The 27,624-nt window shown below is 36.3% G+C and overlaps 1 protein-coding gene and 1 long non-coding RNA gene across 7 annotated transcripts in view; one reads left to right on the top strand and one right to left on the bottom strand.

Annotated features, from left to right (window-relative positions):
* Positions 1 to 20,015, bottom strand: part of LOC121138677 — a 34,782-nt gene extending 14,767 nt beyond the window's left edge. For 4 of the 5 annotated variants that reach the window (XR_005875569.1, XR_005875570.1, XR_005875565.1 and 1 more), the window contains exons 1-3: positions 19,926 to 20,015; positions 18,829 to 18,973; positions 10,039 to 10,142 (exon numbers count right to left, since the gene is read on the bottom strand). This is a non-coding gene — a long non-coding RNA (uncharacterized LOC121138677). Of the gene's footprint in view, positions 1 to 2,944; positions 3,062 to 10,038; positions 10,143 to 18,828; positions 18,974 to 19,925 lie in introns of all 5 variants that reach the window. The other variant, XR_005875567.1, reaches the window with a different exon arrangement.
* Positions 20,016 to 20,121: 106 nt separating this feature from the next.
* The window catches only part of Cnbd1 (cyclic nucleotide binding domain containing 1), a 400,564-nt gene continuing 393,061 nt past the window's right edge, over positions 20,122 to 27,624 (top strand). For both annotated transcript variants that reach the window (XM_040741326.1, XM_040741322.1), the window contains exon 1: positions 20,122 to 20,265. In XM_040741326.1, coding sequence (XP_040597260.1) covers positions 20,178 to 20,265 — 88 coding nt within the window. In that variant the 5' untranslated portion in view covers positions 20,122 to 20,177. The remainder of the gene's footprint in view (positions 20,266 to 27,624) is intronic.

Genomic DNA, 27,624 nt, shown 5'->3' with positions numbered 1-27,624 from the left:
CTAGGTACCACCCACCAACTACAGATATAGTATCTATATTTTAGACTAACAAATAAAGGGTTTCTTGTTTACCTCTCTTGCTTTTCTGGAAAACATGTGGTCTTGATCAGATACGGCTGGGATGATAAAAACATTGCAGACTGGAAGGCGTAAGCCAAGGCTCCATAAAATTTTACAGCTCATAACCCCTTTTGCACAAGGGATTTTTAAGTGACTAGAGTATACAAGCAAATATAATAAAACCTCATATTTACTGATAATAAATCATAAAACAGCCAATTATTTGGCATATGTACATAATCTCACCACTTTATAAAAATTAAAACAGATTCAGACTAATGGTGTGGTTGTGCTTATTTTTACATACTTATATTTTGGCTGAACATTTCATACTACAAATGTAGGACACCTTCAACATTTTCTGGAATTGATTGTTGTTTTGATTTTTATTCTAATTGTCAATCCTTAAAATGCCACTTTACAAAAATATGTATTACAAAATGTCAGATGAGTGTTTTGGGCCATTTCAGAAAGTGTTAGGAATTTTGTCCTAATTCTAAGCCAAAATTCATTTAAGGAGATTTTTAATGGCATACCAAGTCATTAAATCAAGGAGTAATTTTAAAAATCAAACATAATGTTCTAACTTCATGGAAAGCTGTACTAATTTGAAACTTACATTATAAGAATGATTGTAGGAAAATATTAAAGTCTATGTTTTTCATAATTAAACTGTGATTTTTCTATGAGAGCAGAAAACTTTATACGCACAGTAAAAACACCGTAATTCATAATGTATGCTAGTCTCAAAGCTGAGAAAAGATGATTTAGGTGGTATTCATTGGTGTTTCACAGCATGACAGAATGCACAGTACCAAACATATATGTTGTATGTTCAGAACCCAGGTTGTGGTGAAGTCCTACAATACAGCACAGGTGAATATTTTCCCAAACACATTTGTTCATTACATTTTTGGATTAACTCAGGTATATAATGCCACTTGGGGTCATGATCCACAGTTCAACAAGTAGAGGCTTAAATAATAGGAGTTATGGAGGCTGAAAGGCTAGGTCCAGAAGGCTCTGTTCTACTGAATGTATTTTCTTATTTCTCAAAGTTTTTTCTTGCAGATGCGTGAGGAAGAAGAGAATAAGATTCCCTACTCTCTGCATGATGATTTGGGATGCATACTGATAACTTAATTAACTTTAATTGTCTTGTTATCCCACTATAGCCAACACTGGCTTCAATTGAGGAATTTGAGTATATGCAAGTTACATACACATGAAATTTATATGAAATAATCTGTCTTCGTGTCTTACTTTTTTGATATAGGGTTTCTCTATATTGTTTTGGAGATTGTCCTTTAGCTCGCTATGTAGACCAGGCTGGCCTCGAACTCACAGAGGTTTGCCTGCCTCTGCCTCCAGAGTGCTGGGATTAAAGGTGTGTGCCACCAACGCCTGGCTATGTCTTACTTTTATGTAGGTCAAATTCTTAACTTCTGACTCCTTTGTATAATACCCCTTTGTTTTGAAATACAGACACACAGACACACACACACACACACTCACACATGCACACACACACATACACATGCACAGACACCCCTCTTCTCTTCATGGACTAAAGATGAATCAAGGATATGATTTACCATCAAAGAATTTAGGCAGCATAGACTTCAACATGACTGTAAGAGACTGAAATTATTTTGTTGATCCACAGGGAATCTCAGAATAAGACTAAATCACTTCACGTAGGTGAAAGCTTATAGTGGTAGTAGTGTAATCTGTCCTCATCTTTTCAGAATAGATACTCTCCTGTAAAACAAGCAAACATCTGACACTTTATTGCAGTCTTCTTCATGTACCTGATTTCAGTTTCCGGGAGGCAGCAAAAGCCCATTTTGAATTTAATCATCAGTTTTTTCTCTATATTTTATTAGATTTTTATTATGCTTGGTATTACTCATTGTTTCTGATTTGGGCATTTGACTTTACAAATATATCCCATCTTAGGTATATGAGGATCTATCTGTGTTCCAGTCTATTTTCTTTTTAAACAATTTTTTTAGTGGTATTTTTGCAAGTGGTCTCAACTCTGGGTTTTGACATGCTTGTGAGTAAATGAAAGTAATTATAATTCTTACTTCACAGGATCAAATACTCTCTCAATGCTGTTGTTGATAATGGGGCAACAGCCATCAATCATAATTCACTGATTAGAACACTTGAGTCACAAATCCAGTTATTTACAGGTGGAGAAATTGCAGCAGGATATTTCACAAGAGATCTGGGTCACTGTTATCACAATAATCAGCAAATGAAATGAAGCCTCACTGTACTGATAACTCCATCTTCCTTCTATATGGTCATTCATTGAGCATAATATTAGGATTTTTATTATATATTAAGTCATATGCATGTTCAATTTTGCTGCTTGGCATTTATTGGTTTTTTTTGGGGGTTTGGTTTTTTTTTTTGGTTTCTCTGTATTGCTTTGGAGTCTGTCCTGGAGCTCACTTGGTAGACCAGGCAGGCTGCTATCGAACTCACAGAGATCTGCTTGCCTCTGCCTCCCCAGTGTTGGGATTAAAGGCATGTGCCACCAACACCCTGGAGGCATTTATTGGATTTTAACAACTCATCCATATCACTTACTAATAGTCAAATAATGTAGTTTTGTTTATTGAGGGAGAGGGAAAAATTCACGTTTCATCAGAATTTATTTGCTTTTGTTGTTTGTTTGGTGAGTGGATGGGTGAGTTTTTGTTCAGCTTTTGCCTTTTTTGTTCTAGCTCCTGTTCCTAATACTGTGATTTTAGTTAGGGACTGCTTCTTTCTTTCTTTCTTTCTTTCTTTCTTTCTTTCTTTCTTTCTTTCTCTCTCTTTATTTCTTTTATTGACTTTTTTGTTGTTGTTGAAAATAAATATTTGGTCATACCATTTATCCTGATTGTACTTTCTCCTTCCTCCTCCTCTTTTCAGGTTCTTCCCACCTTATTTCCCTTCTCCTCCAGATTCACTCCCTTGATGTCTCTCTTTAGTAAAGAGCAGGTTTCTACGAGATAACAACCAAATATGACAAAATAAAATATAATATGATAAAGGAAAAGCTTTCATATCAAAATTGCACCAAGCAATCCAACAAGAGGAAAAGAATCCTAAGAGCAGTCACTCATTCACTTTGTCAGGAGTCCCTTAAAAATACCAAACTAATAGTTACAATAAACATGCAGAGAATCTGCTATTGACCCATGTAAGTTCTGTGATTGCCATTCCAGTCTCTGTGAGCTCATATGTGCCATGTTTAGTTGATTCATCAGAGAATCATAAGGACATTCTTTAAACACCTGTAATTCACCAAGTTGTAAAGTCTAAAAGAGATGGATGACTTTCTGGATAAGTACCACTTACCAATGTTAAATCAAGATCAAATAAACAATTTAAATAAACCTATAACCCCTAGTGGAATAGAAGCAGTCATTAAAAGTCTTCCAGTTACAACACAGCAATCCCAGGGGATAGGACAAGTGGTTTTACTGCAAAATTCTTCCAGAATTTCAAAGAAGAGTTAGTGTCAATACTCCTGAAATTATTCCACAAAATACAAACAGAAGGAACATTGCACAAATCATCTTATGATGTCACAGTTACACTGAAATTCAAACCACATAAAGACCCAACAAAGAACAATTACAGAACAATTACCCTGTTGAGCATGGGTGCAAAAAATGAAATACCTACAAACCAAATCAAAGTACACATCAAAAAGATCATCCACTACGATAAATAGCTTTCATCTCAGACATGAAGGTGTGGTTCAATATATAAAAATTTGTAAATATAATCTACCACATAAGCAAACTTAATGAAAATCAATGATCATCTTATTGGGTACACAAAAGATGTTTGAAAAATTCCAACATCCATTCATGATAAAAGCTCTGAAGAGATTAGGGATATAAGGTACATACATAAACATAGTAAAGGTGAGTTACAGAAAGCCTATAATAAACATTAAATTAAATGAAGAGAAACTTGAAATAATTCCTCTAAAATCAGGAACAAGACAAGGCTGTCCACTTTCTCCATATCTCTTCAATATAGTACTTGAAGGTTTAGCAATAGCAGTAAGACAACTAAAGGAAATCAGAAGGATACAAATTAGAAAGACAGAAGTTAAAATACCATTATTTGTAGAAAATATGATAGTATACCCTAATAGTGACCCTAAAAATTTCAACTGGGGTGCCCCTGCAATTGATAAATACTTAGACTGGATACAAAATTAACTAAAAATTATCAGCAGCCCATTCATATACAAACGGTAAACAAACCTAGAGAGAAATCAGGGAAACAACATCTTTCATGACAGCCTCAAATAAAAAATGTCATTGGTAACTCTAACCAAGTAAGTTAAAGACTTGTATGATAAAAATTCAAGTTTTGGAAGAAACAAATACCTCTTCATTTATTTGTCTCTCCAATTCTTGTCTTTTTTCTCTCTAACTCTTCTTTCTGTTTCTGTGTCTATCTCTCTCCCCAGTTCTTGGGGGGTACAGGCATATATACATTTGCAACAGTAATTATTTTTATAATACAATGTGAGGCTTGAGTTTCTCAGGGTCATCAAGGCAGATAAGATTTACACACAGGGCAACAAACTAAAACTGCTAGGAGAAACTTTTAGCATTCATTACTTAGGGATCTAGGTCAAAGAGAGGATCTAAGTTTAATTTGCACAAGAAACAAAACCTGGCACCTTCCAGTGCTCTGGCCTCAGTGGTAGCACAGGCCTTCAGGAAAGTTTACTTCCCCTTCCCCCCAGAGGATGAGTAAATGGGCTGATTACTTTTGTCTCTATCTTCTCAGGGGGAACAGAAGGAAACAGTAAATCTCTGAGCTAAAATCTTGCATTAATACAAGAAGTTTGAGAATCTTTTAGTGCAGGGTTAGTTTAGGTTAGTGCTTCCTCTATCTGCCAGTAAGGTAAAGCCAAGGGCATGCTTTTATTTTCTGTCTATCTAGGAAGCTATGAATCAACAACTTTGGACATGTAGTAATTTATGTTCTTGGATATTTGGGAATGCTTTTGCCTGGGCCCTAAACACTGACCAAAAGCCTGTCAATAAAGATAATTGAAGGAAGGCAGATCTTTGCAATTGCAATGGAGAGGGGAACAAGAACCTGATAGTGGGAAACAGGCCTCTCACAGCTGAGGAATGTAATCAGTAAACTAGGACCTATTAATGGAGAACAGATATTTACACATAGCTAGAGAGTGTAATCAGTGAAACTCTAAATGCATGGGAGAAATTTGCTCCCAGTAAATGATCAGATGGTGCTAAACCGTGGGAAGTAAATCGCAAGGAATAAGCTACAGGAAGAATCTACAGCAAGACATACCCAGGTCTTTCATGACATTATAATGCCAGGTACAGCTTTTGTACTGGTTTCATCCTTCAGAATCCTTAATTCTTCTAAGTTATTCGTGATGCAAAAGCTGTATAATTGCTGTGTAATCTTGCAGCTTGCAGCACAAGCTGAAGATGAAAAAAAGCCATCTTCAACAAATAGTGCTGGTCAGACTGGAGTGCAAATAGATCAATATTTATTATCCTGTACAAAACTCGAGTCCAAGGGGAATCAAAGACCCCAACCTTAGCTGGACAGTGGTAGTACACGCCTTTAATCCCAGCACTTGGAAGCAGAGGCAGAGGAATACCTGTGGGTTCAAGGATAACATAGTCTGCTCTAAGACATAAGTTTCAGGAAACCCGGTCATGACCCCCTGTCCCAACACAAAACCCCCAATATTTTGTCTGTTTCTTTGCTTTTGGAGACAGCATTTCCCTTTGTAGCCCTACCTGTCCCAGAACTCTGTAGACCAGGGTGATCTCAAACTTGTAAAATACTTCCATGATTCCTTGAAGGATGATCCACCCCAATCCAACACATCGGGCTGCTAGCTTTCAAATGTTCAAGCCTATCTCATAATGGGAAATGTGTTTAGTCTGTCTGCAAGCATTCTCACAGTCTTCAAACTCCCATTATTGTTCAAAAGTTTATATTTAAAGTCTCATATGAGATTCAAGGCAAGCTCTCAGCTGTGAGATCTGAAAAAAATGAAAATTTCATACTTCCAACATACATGATGGGATAGTGTCTACTTTCCTATGTAAAAAGGGGGAAGGATAAAAATGCAGCAAGGAAGAATTGAGTCAAAGCAACAAGAAACAGCTAATAAATGCTGTAGCTTCATGTCATCACTCAAGCTCCAAATAGCTTGGGCAGTACTACCTTTTAATCCTTTCCAGTTGCAGCACACATAGTTTCTCTACAGCTACCCAAAGCTTTTCTTTGTAGACATTTCATGTTATCGAAATTTCCAGTTTGGGAGAGTCTTTATCAAGTCCTTATCCCCACTCTCAAAAATTTAAACATTTTGTCTTCTTAAAAGTTTCTCATGGGGAATTTGATCCTGGTATACACTATCTGACCTTCTAAACTTTCCTCTGAATTATTGCTGGAAGCTTCCATGCAATACTTGCATTCTGTGCGCCTGTAAAATTGATGTCATCTGGAGGATACCAAGTTCTGAAGCCATGGGAGATACCAAGTTCCGCAGCCATCATAGACAGAGATGCTTTACATCATGACTGCAGTAGGCTCTGAGTGCTTCAATGGCTAAATAGAATCATGAATTACAAGTCCTGGGAAAACAACATTCTGGATAGCCCTGTGCAAGAGGGTGCCACGAAGGCATAGTCTTTTAAATGAGAAACTGTAGTTGGTGGGCCTTATTGATTTCTGAATCCAGCAAAATAAAGACTTTCACTTTTTTAAATGATGCTGATGTTTTTTAAAAATAAATCCCATCCCTAAAACCCTAATTAAAAGAAATTTCTTCATTTGTTTTGTCAGGTATTTAGTCATGGTCCCAAATAAAATTGTTGCCTCTATATATTTTTTCTTCCAATTCTTATATTAACCAATTGAAAAAAAAGCTAGTGCCTATGCCAGGATAGCTATGAATTTAAAATGCCACAGTCCTACCTCTGTCTATTTCCTATCTCCCAACTATCATACCCCTGCTTTTCAATTGCTGGTGTTACAGTTATGTCCCATCATGCCTAGCTTAGCCTGCTTATTATGTTTAAACTCTACCTTCCTGGAAGTCTAAAGACACTGACAGAATATAGATATGTTCTTTGCCACAGTGTATCGTAAGTGGACTCCAGTCTAATTTGCAATAGAGTCTTTATTCCCATTTCATATGTCATAAGCCAGTCTTTACTATTCTCATTCTTGTCAAGATTCAGCTCTCCTGCGCACCCATCAGAAACATCCAGAAAGCTCTGCTTATAGTACTGTAGGTATTTTCTAGCCTGCTTCTCCAAACCTTTGCAACAGATAGGGAGTAGGCTTCTGAGTTTTATTGTCAGTAGTAGTCATAACACCCCACTTCCCTCCCCCTGCCACTCTGCCTTGGAAACACGATTTTATTGTTGTGGTAAGGAAACATTTTATTGGTGTGAGTTAATGTCTGACAAACTAATTAATGAATGGAAAGGTTTTAAACAAGGCTCATGATTTCATAGACTGCAACCCAAGGCTCGCTAGTTCATTGGTTGGGCATGAAATAACATGAAACAACTATATCTTCTTCTTCCTTCAACATGTGCTTCACTTCCTTCAACTGGCCCTATCTCCTAGCTGCTCTATTTCCCAATAATGCTATCAAATTATTAGTTCACCAACAGATTATGCCATTGGTAGGTTATAAGTCTCAAGATCCAACAACCTCCCATCATTTGGAGTATCCACCATGCAGAGGCCAAGTCTTCAGCACATGGTATTTTTCGTGAACACTTAATTCACAAACCAGAACACTATATTCTGACATTTTCAACTCATTCTGAATTTTCCGTTTCTTGCAATGAGTATAATTTAAGCAGGTCACTAAAGAGGTAAATGCTTAGGAAAGAAAAAAGTATAAAATGACTTCTCTTGGATGAGCAAATTCAAAGGATGAAGTTTATTGGTAGCTTTTTGCTTTTAAAGTTTTCGTGAAAAGAGAGATATAGCTGGAAAGTAGCAGTAACTCCAGACAAATTTGACAATTTCCAGGAGACTGAAGAATGACTTTGATGCTTTTGAAAATATAGCTAAGAACAGACATCTCAGCTAGGGTCATCATCAGTCAACTGCTAAGCTTGACAGTCTTTTTCAGTGTTTTGTCTTGATGCTATTGGAGTACTCTTTTCCTTTTAAGAACTTTTATAGTATTTTCCCTAGAGTCCCTGCTTTTAGAATTTAAAAATATGCTTGGCATTCTAAATTTGGCATTCTAAATATGTTTCAGACTTGATTTCAGTCCAATAAGTATAATATAATATAATAATATATGAAACAAATATAACTTTGAGAATATGTTTAAGGTATTTAAATGATTCGTATAGTTTTTTAAGATTTATTTATTTAAATGTATTCAGTGTTCTGCCTATATGTTTGCCTGCAGGCCTGAAGAGAGCACCAGATCTCATTACAGATGACTGTGAGCCATAAAGTAGTTGCTGGGAATTGAACTCGGAACCTCTGGAAGAGCAATCAGTGCTCTTAACTGCTGAGCCATCTCTCCAGCCCCTCATATAGTTTTAATACATTCTGAAATAGCGGTCTCTAGTCTGAGTCCTCTTTATATCATGACTCTCTCAAAAATGCTTTTGCCCGTCATAATAATCATGCTCAAGAAATGTTAAGACACAATGATCTAATAACATGTAACTTTAGGGAGAAATTTTCAAAGGAAGTGACTTCCTTTCTTTGAATAGTTGAAAATTATAGAAAATGTGTAGATATTTTTGAAATGCATTTCATTGCAATAGGATACAGTGCTTTTATTTTTGGTGTTAGGAGTTGAGTACAGCATTATGATTAATGTTGCTTTCCAAATCTCTTGGTTTATTCCATTGTGAAGTCACAGCATGGCTAAATAGTAGGTACATGTTTTTTTCTATGCATTTTTGTTTCACTGGTCTAAGGGAGAAGTACACTCAGTTAAAAAATAGTCCCATAACTTTTGTTAACAACTGAAAATGGCAAAGAAGAAAATTATTTAGAGCAACTCAATTATAAAAAGCATCCAGCACAAATGTCAATTGCTTTTTTACAAAATTATCAAAACATTTAAAGTTTAAGTAATTTTTATTTACTCAAAAATCATACATACACAAAAGTGAAAAACAGATTGCTTATAACTAAAACTTAAAAATCTATAAGGTAGTCCTTCAAAAAATTTCAAACAAGAATGTCATATGTGAAGAAAACATAATAGCAATGTTAAAAATCAAAACAAAAAAGCAGGTTACGTAGCAATAGCTATGGTGGCCTTTGGGGCATTTATTTAAACTCTTCTCTTAACCAAATAATTAATTAAACAAGTAGAATGAGTACATCATACCACAAATACATGATAGACATATGTAATATATGCATATAGTCACTCTCTTTTATTATCAATATGCTTAAGCTCCACTGGAAAGAGCATGACATTGGGAGGTCTTTACATGACCCTGTACCTGTTGCTGGGAAACAGGTCCTTCCTGGAAATGAGCTCTGGCAAACCATCTGAATGTTTACACACACTGTTCTAAGCCAGTTTAATTGGCAGCCTTGGACAGTGCTATTCAGAAAAATGAATTGAGAGAATTGCCACATCAACAGATGTCAAAGTGAAAGGACTAAAATAAAAATAATAAAAATCAGGAATGCTTCAAATTAAAGAATGGATGCATTTAGCAAGTTGTGGCAGCACTGCTGCTCAATAGCTTTGTGACTCATTACAGCTATGCAATGTAGGTGTTCTTCATGGTCCCAAGTCAGTAACTCCATAGTGTTTATTAGCTTGTTTTAATATTTTAGAAAGATTTCTATCTAAAATGATGAAAATTGTAAAAAATGTTTAAAATACTTTAAAGTCTAGGCTATTGAGGCTAACTGAAGTCTTTCACTCTTATGATAGTGTTTTCTCACCTAGATCTGGGCCAAGAGAAGTGTCAATGCAAGAAAAATTCCCAGAGGCCAACACTGTGGCGTGTTCTTAGGACGATGAGGAAGAGCAGAAGACCTGGGTGAGTCTGGAAGAGATGAAGGGAGGGCAAGTGAGAGATGCATGGCACAGCAATGATACAATAGAAATTCAAAGGAATTACAAGGTAGCCAATGGCTTTGTTTCCTGTAAGGACTTTAGCAGTGTGAGTACCAATCTGAATTAAGATGTAGAATACATTAAATGGTCTTGAGTAAAACCATATTATAAACTGTGAAATAAAGGGTGGGTAATATATGAGTTTCCTCAGGCTGTGCTAATAAAGTACCAAATAACAGGTGATTTAAAACAATGCCATTAATTATTACACAGTTCTGGAGGCTATAAACCTGAATCAAGGTTTCAGCATGAGCAGGTTCTCCCCGAAGACTCAAGGGTAGAATTCTTTCTTTTAAGAAAAAATTGTTTTGGTTATGGGCCTAGCCCTTAGTGGCTGAGCCATTATTCTATGCCAGTGAAAACCTAGCCACTAGAATAAAGGTTAGCAACCGATGTTTATACGTCTGGGAAAAGAAAAATCAGTTTTCTCCAGTGGAGTGTCACTGGGTAAATCAACCACTCTAGGGCAGGCCTCATATTCATAGTAGTTGGCCAAAACATAATGGACTCCATAGGGCTTTGTGCTTTTATTTGGTTACAGTTTTTTTCCCCTGGGGGGGGTGTTGTTTTATTTTATTTTCTTGGCTTTCAGGTGTTTGTTGTTGTATTGGGATTTTGAGAAAGAACTTAAATTTGGGTGGGTGGGGAGTGGAGGACGAGCTAGAAGGACTTGGGGGAGGGAAGAACATGATCAAAATAATTCAAATTTAAAAATTGTTTTAAATAATAAAAATAAAAATAACAAACATTTTACTTTTCTTGTAAAAAGGGAATAAAATTATTCAATCTAAAATGTAAAAAAGAAATGGTATATATTCTGTATTATATTGTATTATATTATATGCATATGTGTGTATGTGCACACGTGTAGGTGTCCCCAGAGGCCAGAAGAAGGTGTCAGAGTTAGTTCCTGGATGGCTATTAGAAATCTGATGTGGGTGCTGGAATCGAACTCTAATCCAAAAAAGCTGCAAAGAGTCTTTTCTGTAGATGGAGGTTTTTCACTCTCCTTCCAGTTCCTGAATAAACACTCAGAGGCTTCATATTAATTATAACTGCTTGGTCAATGGCTCGGGCATATTACTGACTAGCTTTCACAGTTGAATTAACACATTTTGACTAATTTGTGTATCACCACGTGGCTGTGACTTAGAGATAATGTTCTGGCATCTTACCTCTTTGGCAGCTACATGCATCTCCCTGACTCTGCCTTCTTTTTCTCCATATTTCTGTGTGGATTTTCTGCCTAGCTATATTCTGTCCTGCCATAGGCCAAAAGAGCTTTATTCATCAACTAATAAAAGCAACACCTATTCACAACATACAGAAGGACATCCCATATCACCTTTCCACTGAGCCATGTTTCCAGGCCACACAAAGTCTTCTCCATCTCCTCAGTTTGGCTTTCTGAGAGCAGTTCTCATTAGAAACTTGTAGATGTGACTGTTAAATGGCCATCTTCTCCTTGTGTATTTTCACATTGTCTCTCTTCCATACACAGTCATTCTGAAATCTCCATATTTATAAGGCTATCAGCATTAATGTCCTCATTTTAACCTGTTTGTCTCCAGAAGGACCCCATTTTGAAAGATAATTATTTTCTGAGGTAGAGATCATTATCAATTCTTTGGGGTAAAATAGTTCTCTATAACAGGTATACTCCATTGTTCTTCCCCACATACTTTGTCATTTGTTTAGATTTGTCATTATGTGTTTATTGCAGCTCTCGTGATTTTCATTATTCCTTTTGTCTTTTTTGTGGTGCTGGATTGAATCCAGGGGATCTTGCATGGTATATAATGCTCTATCAACTGCATCATATGACAACCACTTGTTTTGCCTTTTGAAAATGCGTCTTCGATTATTTTACAGAGTACTTGGACACAAATTATTGAAGCTGGCACACAGATGTTATTTTGAAGAGTAATGTTACCCTCATCTCTTGAATGTATCTTCAATAGTGATTTGGGGCTTTCTTTGTATGTTTGGGATCTCTATTTAGGGAAAAATTGAAATTAGATAATTGAAGAAAAGATAAGTGAGTGGAGTAATAGGATAAGTGGGGTATTTTTGTGCTATATATTTGTGCTCTTACTGTGTAAATTGAAATCCCAATTATTTTATTTTTATTTTTTTGATTTTGTAATTTAAATTAGAAACAAGCTTGCTTCACATGTCAATACCAGATCCCGTTTCCTCCCCACTCTCCTGCCCCTCCAGCAACTATCCAGTCCCTTACCCCATCTCCCTTCCCCTCCCCAGGGATTAAAATCTCATTCATAAAACCTCTATTACATGTATTTTGTAATGGTCTTGTTTCTCTTGATTGTGATTACCACAACTGATAGGAGAAGCAGGAATTAAAGCTCCCAGAAAAAACAAAACAAGCAAACAAAGATACCAAACCTAGTGATTTTGTCTGGGATAGTATGCAGTTTTGAGGAACAGTTTGCTATCCCATAGAAAACAGATAAAGAATCAGAACAGATGTGCTCCAAGCCTGTCTTTCAGCCAGATTTTTCCTGATAGCTGCACCACACTTATAGTCTGTGTAATGAAATCACTGCACTGTTTCACCTAAGGCATTTTCCCACTACCCATTAAGTATTATATATTTGATGTAGACATCATGTAATATAATAGTAATTAATAAAAATATCTAAGGGATTATCAGCTATGTGTTACATATAAACATGTGCAGACATTGTGTTTGAATACACTGAAATATATTCAGTATAAAATAGTTTTAAAGAGAAGATACCACCAGGAAGGAATGAAGAAAGGAAAGAAGGAAGGGGAAAGAAAGAAAGGTAGGTTGGAAGGAAGGAAAAAAGAAAGAAAAAACACGCTAACAGAAAATTATGACCACTAGCATGTTTTATTATGGATGGGTAGTTCTTTGGAGGAAAAGTGCACAACAGAGGATATTTACCTAAAAATGTTCTTTTACTAAAACAGCACAATAATTTACAATATTATGGGCCATTTCAGAAGTTGCTACGGGATACCTTGTACAGATAGTATACTGTGTGGTGCAAATTATAGTGATTTATGGAAGTGTAGGGTGGAAGACTAGAGCAATAAAGAAAGAAGAATAACGTTCCTCCTTAAATCACGGGAAAAACAGAACTCAGAACATATCTCTAAGTAACTTCAAATAGTAAAGTGCATCAAAGTCACAGTCCCTAAAATGTCAAGTCTAAATGACAATGGGATTGTGTTCAGAAAAAACAGGAGGAACTGACTGGTACCTTCTTACAAGTTATGATTTTGCAGTATATGGTATAAAACCCTATAACCAGTCAGTCACCTGTAAGAGAATAAGAGCTGATACAGTGCTCAACTCTAATAGGACACCTATTTCACAGCCTCTCCCCACAATCTCAGAGGTCATAAGAGGGTATGGAAAGATTGCAAGATGCAGAAGGGATAGATGTGTGTGGCACATTATTTACTAAATAAAGGCTCACAGGGAAGGAACTACACATAGAAACTCTCACAGGGTCAAGTCAGCCACAGTCCCAGCATGGATGGGGATGGGCTTATATGAGAAACTATGTGAGGAGCTATTAGCAACTGATGGCTGCTGGGTATTCCCTTTTCTTTAGGGATGCTTTCCTTGAGAGGCTGCCTATGCTCCAGTAAATGCCCCTCTACCCATGCACATACAGGCAGCAAAGTAGACTTTGCTAAACATAAGAGAACAAATGAAGTTGGGAGGACATAGTGGAAGTGGAACAGGACAATAATTGGAGAGGCTGGAATAGGAGTGGATTGACCCAAATGCATTATATTCCTCCATGAATATTAAATAAAATACTAGGAGATAAGAAAAAGTCACTTATGCACAACCTTGGAAATATTGGAAGACATGTGGTAAAAATAATATTTACTCCTGAAATATGTGTGAAAAGAGACAACAGCCAGGAAACATGGTTTTGGATTGTTTTACTTTTTATAATTTGAAACAAAAATATTTCCTAGAGGTTCCTGTGTTAAATAAAGAATTAATTGCTAGTATTTGGATCAGCAATGCTCAACTTTATCACTAGATTAAACCACTGATAATGACTATGTGAACCATTTGGAGATGGAGCCTCTTGGATGAATAGGGCCATGGCTTTGTAGGTATATGCTTTTCCAGAACCCTACCTCTCTGCTTTCTTCATGTCACATAGTGAATATCTTTTTTGTTCAATGCCTTTTTGTTATGATGTTACTGTCTTGCTCCAGGATAAAAACAATTCCACTAACCATTCACACCAGGGTGACTCTTCCAAGGTACCTCTGTAGGTAGTTGTGAATATGACCAACTGAGTCTTCTGGAAAATCTTAGTCATATCAAAGAAAACATAAGAGGATAGAAGTAAAACATAGTGAATTATTTTCTCTCTAAGGCCAGGAGACATAGCTCATATTTTTATTTCACTTTTAAATTTACTTTTTACTTTAAGATTTAAATGAATTTGAGCACCTGGAGTGCAAAATTCTTTGAATTTAAAGGGATGTTAACAAAGAAACAGATTGTTGATCTAAACCATTCAGTGAGAGCCACTATTCACAGCATGATGGAACAACCAGGTTATGTCTACACTATGAACAGTGGCTTGCTATTGCAAGGGTTTCCTTCCAACTGGGGATATTAGCATTGAAAACACATCTGAGGAAACGGTTGTTGAACATGTTTTCCTTTGCATGAATCAACGCTGAACCAACAGGCTGTGGAGTGAGCCTGGATTTCAATAATGGAGTCATGTTTTAGTGACTGGAAAATTTAGAGACTCATTTAATGTAATCTAAACATTAGTTGACAAAATAGGGACAGTGTCAGTTTCTGCTGCAAAGACTCTTTCATTGATCAAATTAGATAGCAGATGATGTATGGAAGTAACTTTGCTTGGCCAGTGGAATAAGCCTACAGATATTGTTGGCCACTCTATCATTATTTTCCTGAGAACAGATATTCCCACAGAAATGCTTTAAATTTGTCTTCCCTTGCAATGGTACTGAGGCCAATATTTGATTAAATAAATTGAAAGAGGTGGATTGTACGTAGAGTACAAATGGGTTTGTGACTTTCATAGTAAGACATTAGGAGTTTAGGATATTAGCATCTAGTGAAACATGTTTTAATGTGAAATGGGAAATCTTTTAAAAAATTCCCACATAATCTGAACATTTTATGGTCTTTATTTCATTTAGCAAAAAGCCAACTTCAATAAGGAGCCTCCATCTGCCTGTGAGTACTTAAAAAGGAAAAGAATTTAAAAGTCGGTTTAGAGCAGACATTTTAGAAGTTTTCCTATATAATGTAGTAAATGTGCTTCAAATGTTCTTATCAGAAAGCTGGTATGGGAGGCGCCATGTTAGCAAATCTGAGCAGGCTTTCAGAGCTTAGTGGCTTTCCAGACTACTCAACTAATTATTCTTCCAAACAACTGATGTCATGTGAGGTGGGGTTTTTCCTTTACATTCATCTGTATTCATAACATTAGGGTAATTTAGAACAGCCATCTTCCTCATTAAAACATTCTGCTTTTCCCTCCGAAGAGTTTTGTTTCTTATGAAAAGAGTTGGTGCAAAACATTGTTCTGATGTTGTTGGTCAAGGCTGTTGAGACTCATTTAAAAATCATTGTATATTTTAAGAAATCAGCTGTTGGAACGGAATGGTGACTCAGTGGTAAAGAGTGCATGGATGGCTCAGTGATTAGGAATATGCACTGCTCTTCCCGAGGACCTGAGGCTGGATCCCAGCACTGACATCAGATGGCTCACAACTGCTTTTGATTCCAGTTTCAGGGGATCCAACACCCTCTTCTGGTCTAGGAGAGCACTTTACCTTATGCACACATATCTACACACAGGCACACATATACATATACGTAACTAAAAAAATCTTAAAAAATAAGAGGTTGTTTAAGAGTATATCTTTTTACAATTACATTCAGGTTTATAAAGTCATATTGTATCTGGTTTAATCTTCGAGCGAGCTTTTATGACTAAATGGTACTCATGCATATGAATAGAGTTCAAAATTGTGTATGTGCTTTCTGAAGAAGATTATATTGGTTATATTTCTATTACTGTGATGAACTATCATGACCAATTCAAGGAATGGCTTATTTGAGCCATACAGATTAAGACGGTGAGTTCATCACAATCATGGTTGGGAGCACAGCAGTAAGCAGTCAAACATAGTATCAGACCAGAAGCTGGGAGCTCACATCTTCATCCCCAAAGAGGAAGCAAGGAGATAACTAGAAATAGTTGAAAGCCTACCTGCAGTAACATACTTCCTTTAACAAGGCCACATTTTAATATACCCTAACAGGTTACCAAATGGGAATCAGGTATTCAAGTGACTGATACTTATAGGAGCTATCTTATTCAAACATTACAAACATGGACAGAGAAAATAATTGTTGGGAGTGAGACCAAGAATACTGTGTACTGTCTTTTTACTAAACCACTCCTAATCATATCTTTTCAGGCCCAACCCATTTCGCTTTTTTCACTAGAGGCAAAAACAAACAAAAACACAAGCAATAACAAATGCTAAGACTATTTCTGTTCTGTATGATTATCATATTAATTACCACTATGAACCTTGGTTTCTCATCTATAAAATAAAGGCAATGTATTGTACCCATTTCTTTGGGTGTTGTAGATAAGTTTGTGTGGAGTTTCTAAATGAGAGTATTGCCAAAAAGGGTGCCCTAATGCATACTGGCTGTGTCACCCACACCACCACCACTACCACTTTCAAATATCTATTAACTGAATAACTCAAAGCGTTTCATTGTGACATTTCTACATAGGGATGTATCATGCCTAGATCACATCCACTCTTCCTTCAACCTTCTCCTTTTCTCTCCTTCTCTTACCCTATCCTATGCCAAGATTCTTTTTAAAAATATATTTATTCATTTATTTTGCATTCTGGTTGCAGTTTCTGCTATCTCCTCTCTTTTTAGTCCCCCGCATTATCCCTGTGTTCCCAACTCCCAATTCACTCCTCAAATGTTTCTGTTTAGGAAAGGGTAGGTTCTCTGTGATCATCATCAAAACATGGCATATCAAGTTTCAGTAAGACTAAGCACCTCCCCGTGTATTAAGGCTGGGCAATGCAGCACAGTATGAGGAGTAGGGTCCCAAATCTGCCTGGATTCTTAATTGTCCCTCTTTTTATATTCCAGTTTTTATTCATTTTTAAAAATTTGTACATAGGAGAAGAAATGTGACTTCTGTTTCTGGGATTTTGTGCAACATGATGTCCTTCAGTTTCATTAATTTCCTATGAATGACATGATTTTATTCTTTTTCACATTTGGAACAATAAATCATTTTCTATGCTAGTCATATTTTTCACTTGTATTATGTGTTCATGGTACCATTGTTGATTCCATATTTAGTGTGAATAATATCACAATAAGCATGGACATCCATCCAAGTATGTCTGTTATATATTGACTTCATTTACTTTGATTATGTACCTTGCTGTTTATTTTAATATCTATTAATTGAGTTATATCTTATAATGCTTAATTATTCCCTGAAATAATTGAATTTGAGACATATATGAATTTATAGTAATAAGTGATGAATTCTGAAAATCTTTTTTCCAATTTCCATGAATGTTCAATACTCCTGTTCCTTTTCTGGCACCGTGGCTTACTTATAGCTTTCGCAATCACCCTCATGAGCAATTCTAAAAGCTGCTTAGTTTGTTCCTCTTTCATTTTCCCTTCTTTCATCTTTACTTCATCTAGTTTCAGAGTATGAGCTCTAGACTGAATGATTACTCCATCGGATTTCAAACAGGTACCACCTTTTTGTGTGTATGCAAGCCTCTCCATCATAGGCTTAACCTTTCAATCTGCTGAATATGGAAGTTTGCAAAATTGCAGCTCAATGAATGAATCCATCTCTGAAAAATCCTCCTGTACTCTTATGTACTGGGATGGTCAGGTAAATTTTTTATTGAAGAATCTATAGCTGTAGAGTGATGGAAGAATAGTAATATTTTACTTTGTAAATTTCCAATAAGTCCTTTCTAAATAATTTCTACTTCCCTAAAAATCATTTGTGTGAGACACTTTATCCCTATTGTATAGAGTAGGTTATTAAGATTAAGGCAGATTAAATGAGTTGGCCAAGGTAATTTTTACAAATAATTGGTTGAGGAATGTGTAGATTTGTAAATGATTATCCAGGAAGTCCCAATCGTGTAATTTAATGCATCTGTCTATCAAATAAAAACCACATGATTATGTTATTATTCTTAGGACACACTTGAAAGGGATTTGGAAACATTAGAAGAACTAATCAGAAACATTCTGAGGGAGTTGTGTTTGTGAACTTATGGTGTTTCTAAATAAACAAGCGCACATTATTATGAGTATACATGGATTTTGTATAAAACTAAGAAACTATTTTACTGTTTCCCCCTTATAAATGTTTTGTTTATTGCATTTTCATCAAGCATATTTTCTTTTCAATTTTTTTCAATCAGGCTGGGGAAATGGCTAACTGGATAAAGAACTTCCCATTAAGCTGGAGGACCTGAGTTCAGATCTCCAGCAGCCACACAAAAGCTAGGAGTGTAGTGAGTACCTGTTAATTCCACAGCTGGGAGATGGAGACAGAGAGTCTCAAGGTCAACCAGTCTAGACAGTCAGTAAACTTCAAGTTCAGAGAGTGATCTTGTCTTAAAAAAAGTGATATGGAGCTTGGCAATGATGGTGGACTCCTTTAATCCCTGAAATCAGGAAGCAGAGACCAGTAAACCTCTGAGTTTGAGGCAAACCTAGTCTGCAAAGAGAGTTCCAGGATAGGCAGGGCTACCCAGAGAAACACTGTATTGAAAAACAAACAAAAGATTGAAGAAATAAGATTGAAGTCAGTAAAGGAAGACACCTGGTATTGTACCTTGGCCTCCACACATTCATGTATGGATATATGTACCACACACCTACATACACTTAGAGTAAAGTAAGTAAATAGCTTCAAGAAAGATTTAACTTAATATGAAATTTCTATGCTCTTATAATCTTTCAATGTATGTGGTTTGTTTATATGAAATAGAGAAAAGGTGAAAATATGAGGGCTTACTACATAGGTCAAGCCAGTAAAGGTTCCTACTGATGTGGTTTCAATCCTTGGGATCTACAGGTAGAAGGGGAAATTATATATATAATTTGTGTGTGTGTGTGTGTGTGTGTGTGTGTGAGTGTGTGTATTTCAGGACCCAAAATATGATACAAAGAATATAATTACACTAATGCATTTGTTTACCCAAGTAACCTCTGAGCAGCTGCCTTGGAGCTGAAAGGATGCCTTTCTTCTCTTCCAGTAGTTTGCCTTACATGATAGCTATCAACAGTGCTGCCTTCTCCTTCCCAACATACCAACATTTATAGTAGCCTTGACCATTGTGATTAAGACAAAAACAATTGAAATTCATGCCACACAACAACTCAATTTTGTCACTAGGTATGCAGGAGGTGATTATTGGTTTGTGATAATTAGAAATGATGGGTTATCCTTTGTTACAGACATGAAGAGTAGAATAATTCTACTTTTTCTGTTGCTGGTGCTACAAAATCACCTTTGATTTACTATGACCAGGTCACAAAGAAAGGATTCTAAATTATGCAAGACAAAAAAATCTAACTTAAAAGTTATGAGTACTTATATTAGATTGTGTCTACCTTGTGAATTGTGGTGTCATTCTTCATTTTACTTAGCTCTGGAGCTCATGTAACCTCTTTCATTTTCCACTGAAATAGATGAATTCTTTCTGCTATAGCCCCATTCTTACATAAGAACTGTGGACAAGAAGATTCTGTGAGCTGGGCCTATCAGAGAGCACCTGGAAGGTTCTTCTTTATGATGCTCCAAAGAGAAGGATGGTCCTCTTCCAGTCAAGCAGCCTCTGCCAATCTGCTTTATAAACTGCCAAAATGCCCATGGATTCTCTTCCAACAGCTATTCTTGCTCACATGGTGGCCATTAACAATGTGCCACCTCCTCCACTTCGCAGCATACCAAGTAAGTAACACTTTTATGAAGGTCCCATGCCTTCATTATTGTTTGCAGTGGTACTTACTTCACTGAGAATAGGGGATTTAAAAGTCAGTAGAAATACAGAGACTCTTACAGCCTAGTATTGGAAGAGCATAGTTGTACAAGCATGGTTTTATATATTTGAGGCTATCAATTATTTAGGTCTGGAATACTGTTTTCTTTGTAAAATGTGGTCTTAGTGAGATCTTAGAGCTTCAACAAGTTGCCTATTTTATATAAATATCAAAATATTTTAAGGGAGAGAGAATATAGAATCCCTTTGAGGTTACAGGAAACTGTAGGCACCTGTTTCTGGAAAACTTTGTGTTATCTACACTGATTTTTGTCCTGCTCTGAGTACATTTTCACTGGAGAATTCTCATTTTAAGCTTATAATGGGTAAAAGGGTAATTTCCATTCTTCTAATTGAAATGTGTTTCTATTTTACTTTTATATTTGAGCTTTTATTTTATCAAGACATAGAAATTATAAATACAGAATTAAATATTGTGAAATTTAGACTTGAACAGTATTTGTCATGTAGTCAATGCAAGCCTAGGATGTTGTATTAGGATAGTATGTATGGCTATTGCTGTGCAATTCTTATATCTGTTAGACATCAGTGTACTTTATAGTAAAAGGTAAAAAGTCTGTTGAAATTTAAAAACACCTTTGGGTAACACAGGTAATATTCATGACTCAAAGATCAATAAAGAATAACTTACATTATTTTCTTCTATCTTTCTATGAGAGTTAACATCTAGATAAAGTTTAAAACTTTACTCTTATCATTTCCAGAGAAAAGATACAAAAACAGATTGTGCCTTTTGAAGGAGAATATTACATATACACATATAGGTGTGTGTATGTAAGTGTGTATATGCACAGATATATGTAAAAATATTAAATATATATTATACAAATTCTTATAATTAATTGATGTATTTATTATTTTGTATATTTATTCCTATAGTAAAAGTATTCTTATATGCGTTCAAAATTTTCTGTTTCTATTTAAGTGGAAATATGTATGCAAGTAATTTTGCCCCTAAATCATCTACTGCCAGGCTTTATTTGTGGAAAAATAAATTACCCTAAGATTTTTATCAGCCCAGGAAGTGCAATAGCTGTGAGTTAAAATATCAAATTAATTTAGAATCAATGGCATGAGATGCATGCTACCCTCTGCAGTCTCTTCCAAGGACACTTGACTTCTGTGAAGTGATTAAAAGACAAGAAATAGACAGTAATGTAGATCGCAGAGCTGAATGGAGTGGAATAGATAGCAGAGACAGCAGCACTCCTGTTTTTCTCTGTAGAGGTCCTTAGTGGATACTCTGTGCCTTCTGATGCCCTTTGGAGATGCATCCTGCTTGCTTAATGGCCTGGGCTTTGTGGTAACTCCAGCAAGTCAACAGTTTTCCTTGGCACACTTTCTTGTCACAGCTGAAACAATAATCTTATGAAATCTGAGACTGATAATTCTCTGTCTGCAGTAACTCAACCTGTTCCATATGGGAGATGTAAAAGTACAATGTGCATAAACACGTTAAATGCCTACAACATCTAGTCACTGTACCCATCTGTGTTCACTTTGAGTTTTGTCAGTAAAATTAAACTTAGGGTTGCATACTTGATTTCCTTTTACATGTGAACAACATATAACATTCACATGTGTACATGTGAATAACATATACTGAACACTTTCTTCAGATAATATATAAGTAAGTACTTTTCATGTTGTGTTGTTTACTTTGTTTCTCACAAAACCTTGTGAAGTCTACGGTAGGTAGAGCAATGCCCAGCAACAAATATTCACATTCTGAATTCCAGAAACTATGAATATGCTAAGATGCTGACAAGGCAAGGGATCTGTTATGTCTTCAGGCAGATTTAAAGCTGCTAAATCAGTTGCTCTAGAGTTGAGGAGGACCTCAGCCACCACAGTGGATACTGAAATCATAAAGATTGTCAGAGAAAGGAGACATGAGAAAGACTTGACTGGCCATTGCTAGCTTTGAAGATGAGGGAAGATGTGAGACAGGGAGGCATCTGAATGGTGTCAAGAAGCTGGAAAAGACAGTCATGAATTCTCTCTCCCCTAGAGCCTCAGGAATATCATCATCCTGCTGATAACTAGAAGCTAGTTCAGTGACCTACTTCAAACTTGTGATTTCCAGATGTTTCAAAGCTGTTTCTGGCAATCCCTTACATGGGAAAGGAACAAGGAATACAAGTTCTCATAATCAATGGTAAAGAGGATTACATATCATAGTAGGAATCACAGTTGGGAAGTGGAGGAGGGTCCTCTGAATTGCCACCATATAATGAATTCTACTCATAAAAACAGCAGCATCATAGCCTCTAGAGACATCAGTTCCATTTTGCCATTTTTGTTTGCTAACCTCCTGATTTAAGGGACTCCACATATCACAGCTCTTAAAGCACTGCTCTGGTTCTCGTTGCCTGTGAAACAGATAGTGCACACAGGCTAGCTACCTGAGTGGGTTTCCAGTATTCTGTAACCTCTGGCTTTTGACTCAGGATTCTTTACAGCTTGACAACCCCAGGAATGGGATTTTTTTTCAGAAGCAAAGGAGTATTTTTGCATTTTATTCTAGATGAAAATTATTTCAAAGACCTTGCAATTAGAAGAGCATATAGTGGTCTTCTCACCTGAGTGAAATAGTGGATGTTTGAAGGACTTGCATTGAGCCACTATTATAACTTGATCTCTTGAAGCAACAGAAGGAAGGAAAAGAGTGTGGAATACAGGAGTCCACTTTCAACCCTTGCCTTGCAAGGTTAGGAGTATGCTCTAGTCAGCTTTGCTTTCATTAACATGATGCTCCTCTATTTCCCTCACATTTCTTAGGCTTATATTTCTGAGGAAAGTTGAAAAAATTGGTTGTAAACTTAACTATTAGATCCTCTGGGAAGAATTAGTTCAATGCCATTGTGCTTTGCCAGGTTGCAAAGCACTTGAGGTTTGCAAGACATTTGTAGGTACATGTTACTGATTCTTACTTGTTAGGATGTAGGTGGAAAGTAAAAGAGTTCAAGACTGAAGACACTTTAAGGAACCCAAAAGTAAGGTAGTATTCTTTTTTTTCATTGTCTCCCTTCTTTTTTTAGATAAATTTTTATTTAAATTAAAAACAATCTTATTTTACATACTGATTCTAGTTCCCTCTCCCTCCTATCCTTCCATGCTCCCCAGCAACTCCATCCTATTGCTCAGGGAGGGTGACTCTGCCCATGAGGGATCATCAAAGTCTGACACATCATTTAGGGCAGGAGTTAGGCCCTCCCCTTTGTATGTAGGTTGAGAGAGTATCCCTCCATAGGGAATGGGCTCCCAAAGTCCATTTCTGCACTAGGGATAAATACTGCGGCCTCTGGCAGTACAATCATTAAGGTAGTACTCTTAAATTAATGGTTTTCTCTTCTCTTTTCCACCTTACACTGTGCATTCCCCGAAAACTTGGAAATACCATGTGCCATTCTTAACTTCAAGGGTACTTTCTGTAATTTGAGAGTTATTTAGTAGTTTAATGTGAAAGGAGTCTCAAACCATGTATTTCGAAAAGTGAAGGTGAAGAATTGTGCTGGGATTTTGATGGGGGTTGCATTAAATCTGTAGATTGCTTTTAGTAATATTGCCATTTTTACTGTGTTGATCCTACCTATCCAAGAGGATGGGAGATCTTTCCATTTTCTGGGAACTTCTTTAATTTCTTTCTTTAAAGACTCAAAGTTCTTGTTATACAGGTCTTTTCCTTGTTTGGTTAGTGTTACTCCAATGTATTTTATGTTGTTTGTGGCTATTGTAAAGGGTGATGTTTCTCTGATTTCTTTCTCAGTTCCTTCACCATTTTTGAGTTAATCTTGAGTCCTGCCATACTACTGAAGGTGTTTTTCAGATGTAGGATTTCCTGGGTAGAATTTTTGTGGTCACGTAATTATACTATATTATCTGCTAAAAGCGATAGTTTGAGTTCTTCCTTTCTGATTTGTATTTCGTTGATCTCCTTTTGTTGTCTTATTGTTCTAGCTAAACTTTGAATACAATATTGAATAAATATGGAGAAAGAGGATAGCCTTTTCTTGTTTCTGATTTTAGTGAAATTGCTTTGAGTTTCTCTCTAATTTGATGTTGGCTGTCTCCTTGCTGTATATTGTCTTTATTATGTTTAGGCATGGTCTTGTTATCCCTGATCTATCCAAGACCTTTATCATGAAGGCGTGTTGGATTTTGTCAAAGGATTTTTCAGTATTTAATGAGATTATCACGTGTTTTCTTTCAGTTTGTCTATATGGTGGATTACATTGACAAGCTTTCATAACTTGAACTATCCCTGCATCTCTGGGATGAATCCTTCTTGATCATGATGGATTTTTTGATGTGTTCTTATATTCACTTTACTAGTATTTTATTGAGTATTTTTGCATCAATGTTCATGAGGGAGCTTGGTCTGTAAATCTCTTTCTTTGTATGGTTTTGGTATTAGTGTAACTCCAACCTTATAAAAAAGAGTTTGGCCATGTTCCTTATGTTTCTATTATATGGAATAATTTGAAGAGTATTGGTATTAGCTCTTCTTTAAGATTCTATTAGAATTCTGTGCAGAAACAATCTTGCCCTGGGCATCTTTTGGTTGGGAGACTTTTAATGATTGATTCTATTTCATAAAGGATTATACATCTATTTAAATTGTTGATTTAATTTTGGTATGTGGTACCAGTCCAGAAAATTGTCCATTTCTTTTAGATTTTCCAATTTTGTGGAGTACAGGTTTTTGAAGTATGACCTAATGATTCTCTGGATTTCCTCACTGCTATGCTCTGCTTTTCATTTCTGATTTTGTTAATTTGGATATTTCCTCTCTGCCTTTTGTTTAGTTTGGCTAAGCATTTGTCTGTCTTGTTGATTTTCTTGAAGATCCATTGATTATGTATTGTTCTGTTTCTATTTTATTGATTTGAGCCCTCAATTTGCATATTTCCTAACATTTACTCCCCTAAGGTGAGTTAGCTTCTTTTTTTTTCTAGAGATTTCAGTTGTGCTCTTAAGTTACCAGTGTGAGATTTCTGCACATTCTTTAAATAGGTACCTAGTGCGATTAACTTTCCTCTTACCACTGCCTTTCATAGAGTTCATAGGTTTGGGTATGTTGTGCATTCATTTTCATGGAATTTATGGCATCTGTTAGTTCCCTTACTTCTCTGTTAGGTTTCTGTCTGGCAGTCCTGCCCATTGGTGAGAGTGGGGTGTTGAAGTCTCCTACTATTAGTGTGTAGGTTTTGATGTGTGATTTCAGCTCAGTAATGTTTCCTTTACAAATGAATTTGGGGCATTAATGTTCAGAATTGAGAGTTCATCTTGATTGATTTTTCCTATGATGAGTATGAAATGTCTTTCTCCACCCCTTTGGATAAATTTTAGTTTGAAGTCTATTTTGTTAGATATTAGGATAGCTGCAACAGCTTGTTTTTTTAGGTGAATTTGATTGGAAAATCTTTTCCCAACCCTTTATTCTAAATTAATGCCTGCCTTTGAAGTTGAGGTATATTTCTTGTACCCATCAGAAGGATGGTTCCTGTTTTCATACCATTTATGTTTGCCTATGCCTTTTATACGTTAATTGAGTCAATTGATATTAAGAGATATTAATGACCAGTGATTAATTCCTCTTATTTTTTTGTTTTGGTGGTGACGGTGCTAGTTTGTGTGTATGTTTCCCTTCTTTGGGATTTTTGGGTGTAAGTTTATCTATTGCCTATGTTTTCATGGGTTCAGCTGATTTCCTTGGATTGGAGTTTTCCTTCTATTACTTTCTGGAGGGCTGGATTTGTGAATAGATGTTACTCAAATATGGTTTTGTCATGGGATATCTTGTTTTCTACACCTACGGTGATTGAAAGTTTTGTTGGCTATAGTAGTCTGGTATGATATATATGGTCTCTTAGTGTCTGCATAATTCCTGTATAGGACCTCTGGTTTTGAGAATCTCCGTTGAGAAGAGAAGTTGGGTACTATTTTGATGTGTTTGCCTTTGTATGTTACTTGGCCTTTTTCCTTTGCATTTTTAAATAATCTTTATTCTGTATGTTTAGTGTTTTGATTATTACGTGGCAAATGGACTCTTTTTGGTTCAGTCTATATGGTGTTCTGTAAGCTTCTTGTATCTTCATAGGCATGAACTTCTTTAAGTTAGAAAAGTTTTCTTTTATTATTTTGTTGAATATGGTTTCTGTGCCTTTGAGCTGGTATTTTCCTTCTTCCACCCTTATTATTCTTAAGTTTGGTGTTTTCACTGTGTTCCAAATTTCCTGGATGCCTGAGATTCTCTCTCCTATCTTTTATATTCTTTTGCTTGTGCTTGCATCTGTAGTTCCTGCTTGTTTACCCATATTTTCCTTTTCCAGAATTTCCTCCGTGTTTTCTTTACTGCCTCTACTTTTATTTTCAAGTCTTGAACTGTTTCCTTCACCCATTTGATTGTTTTTTATTGACTTTCTTGGCTTTTAAAAAGCGATTTATCGATTACTTCCACAATTTTGTCTTTTCCTTGATTTCTTTAAGGGATTTTTAAATTTTCTTTTGAAGTGTCTCCATAATATTCATAAGTTGTTTTTAAAGCTGTTTTCTTCTGCTTCACCTGCATCAGGTCTGGCTGTTGTTGAACCACTTGATTTTGGGGGTGCCATATTGTTTTTTATGTTGTTGAATATATTCTTTTTATTTAAATTAGAAACAAGTTTGCTTCACATGTCAATCCCAACTCCCTCTCCTTTCCTTCCTCCCCTACTTCCTCACCAGCCCTCACAGCCCCCCAACCCAATCCATACTCCTTTCCCCAGGAAGAGTGAGGCCCTCCATGGGGGATCTTCAGAGTCTGTCATTTCATTCAGGACAGGGCCTAGGCCCTCTCCCAAGAGTCCTGGCTGAGAGAGCATCCCTCACTGTTGGATGGGCACCTAAAGTCCATTTGTATACTAGGGATAAATACTGATCTACTACTTAAGACCCCATAGATTACCTAGGCCTCCTCACTGACACCCACATTCAGGGGGTCTAGATTAGTCCCATGTTGAATGTATTCTTACACTGCCCTCTACCCATCTCTTCCTCCAATCAGTGTAGTAGTACCTGTGAGTCAGGGACCTCTGCTGACTGACTGCTAGGGCTCTTCCTTTAATCGCTGCAGGTGGTGCCTGTGTCTCCAGGGGCCACTGATGCCACAGGGGAGGATGATGGGTTCTATGAGTTTTGTGGGACAAAGTGGGACTTGAATGTTGCAGAGATCAATGTGTGGTGGGGGTGTTAGAGTAGCCTGCCTT

The sequence above is a fragment of the Mesocricetus auratus genome, unplaced genomic scaffold (genome assembly GCF_017639785.1).
Source record: "Mesocricetus auratus isolate SY011 unplaced genomic scaffold, BCM_Maur_2.0 Super-Scaffold_6730, whole genome shotgun sequence".
Classification (NCBI taxonomy): Eukaryota; Metazoa; Chordata; class Mammalia; order Rodentia; family Cricetidae; genus Mesocricetus; species Mesocricetus auratus.
The sequence above is the reverse complement of the archived record's forward strand: the minus strand, read 5'-3'. Positions and strand labels throughout refer to the sequence as shown.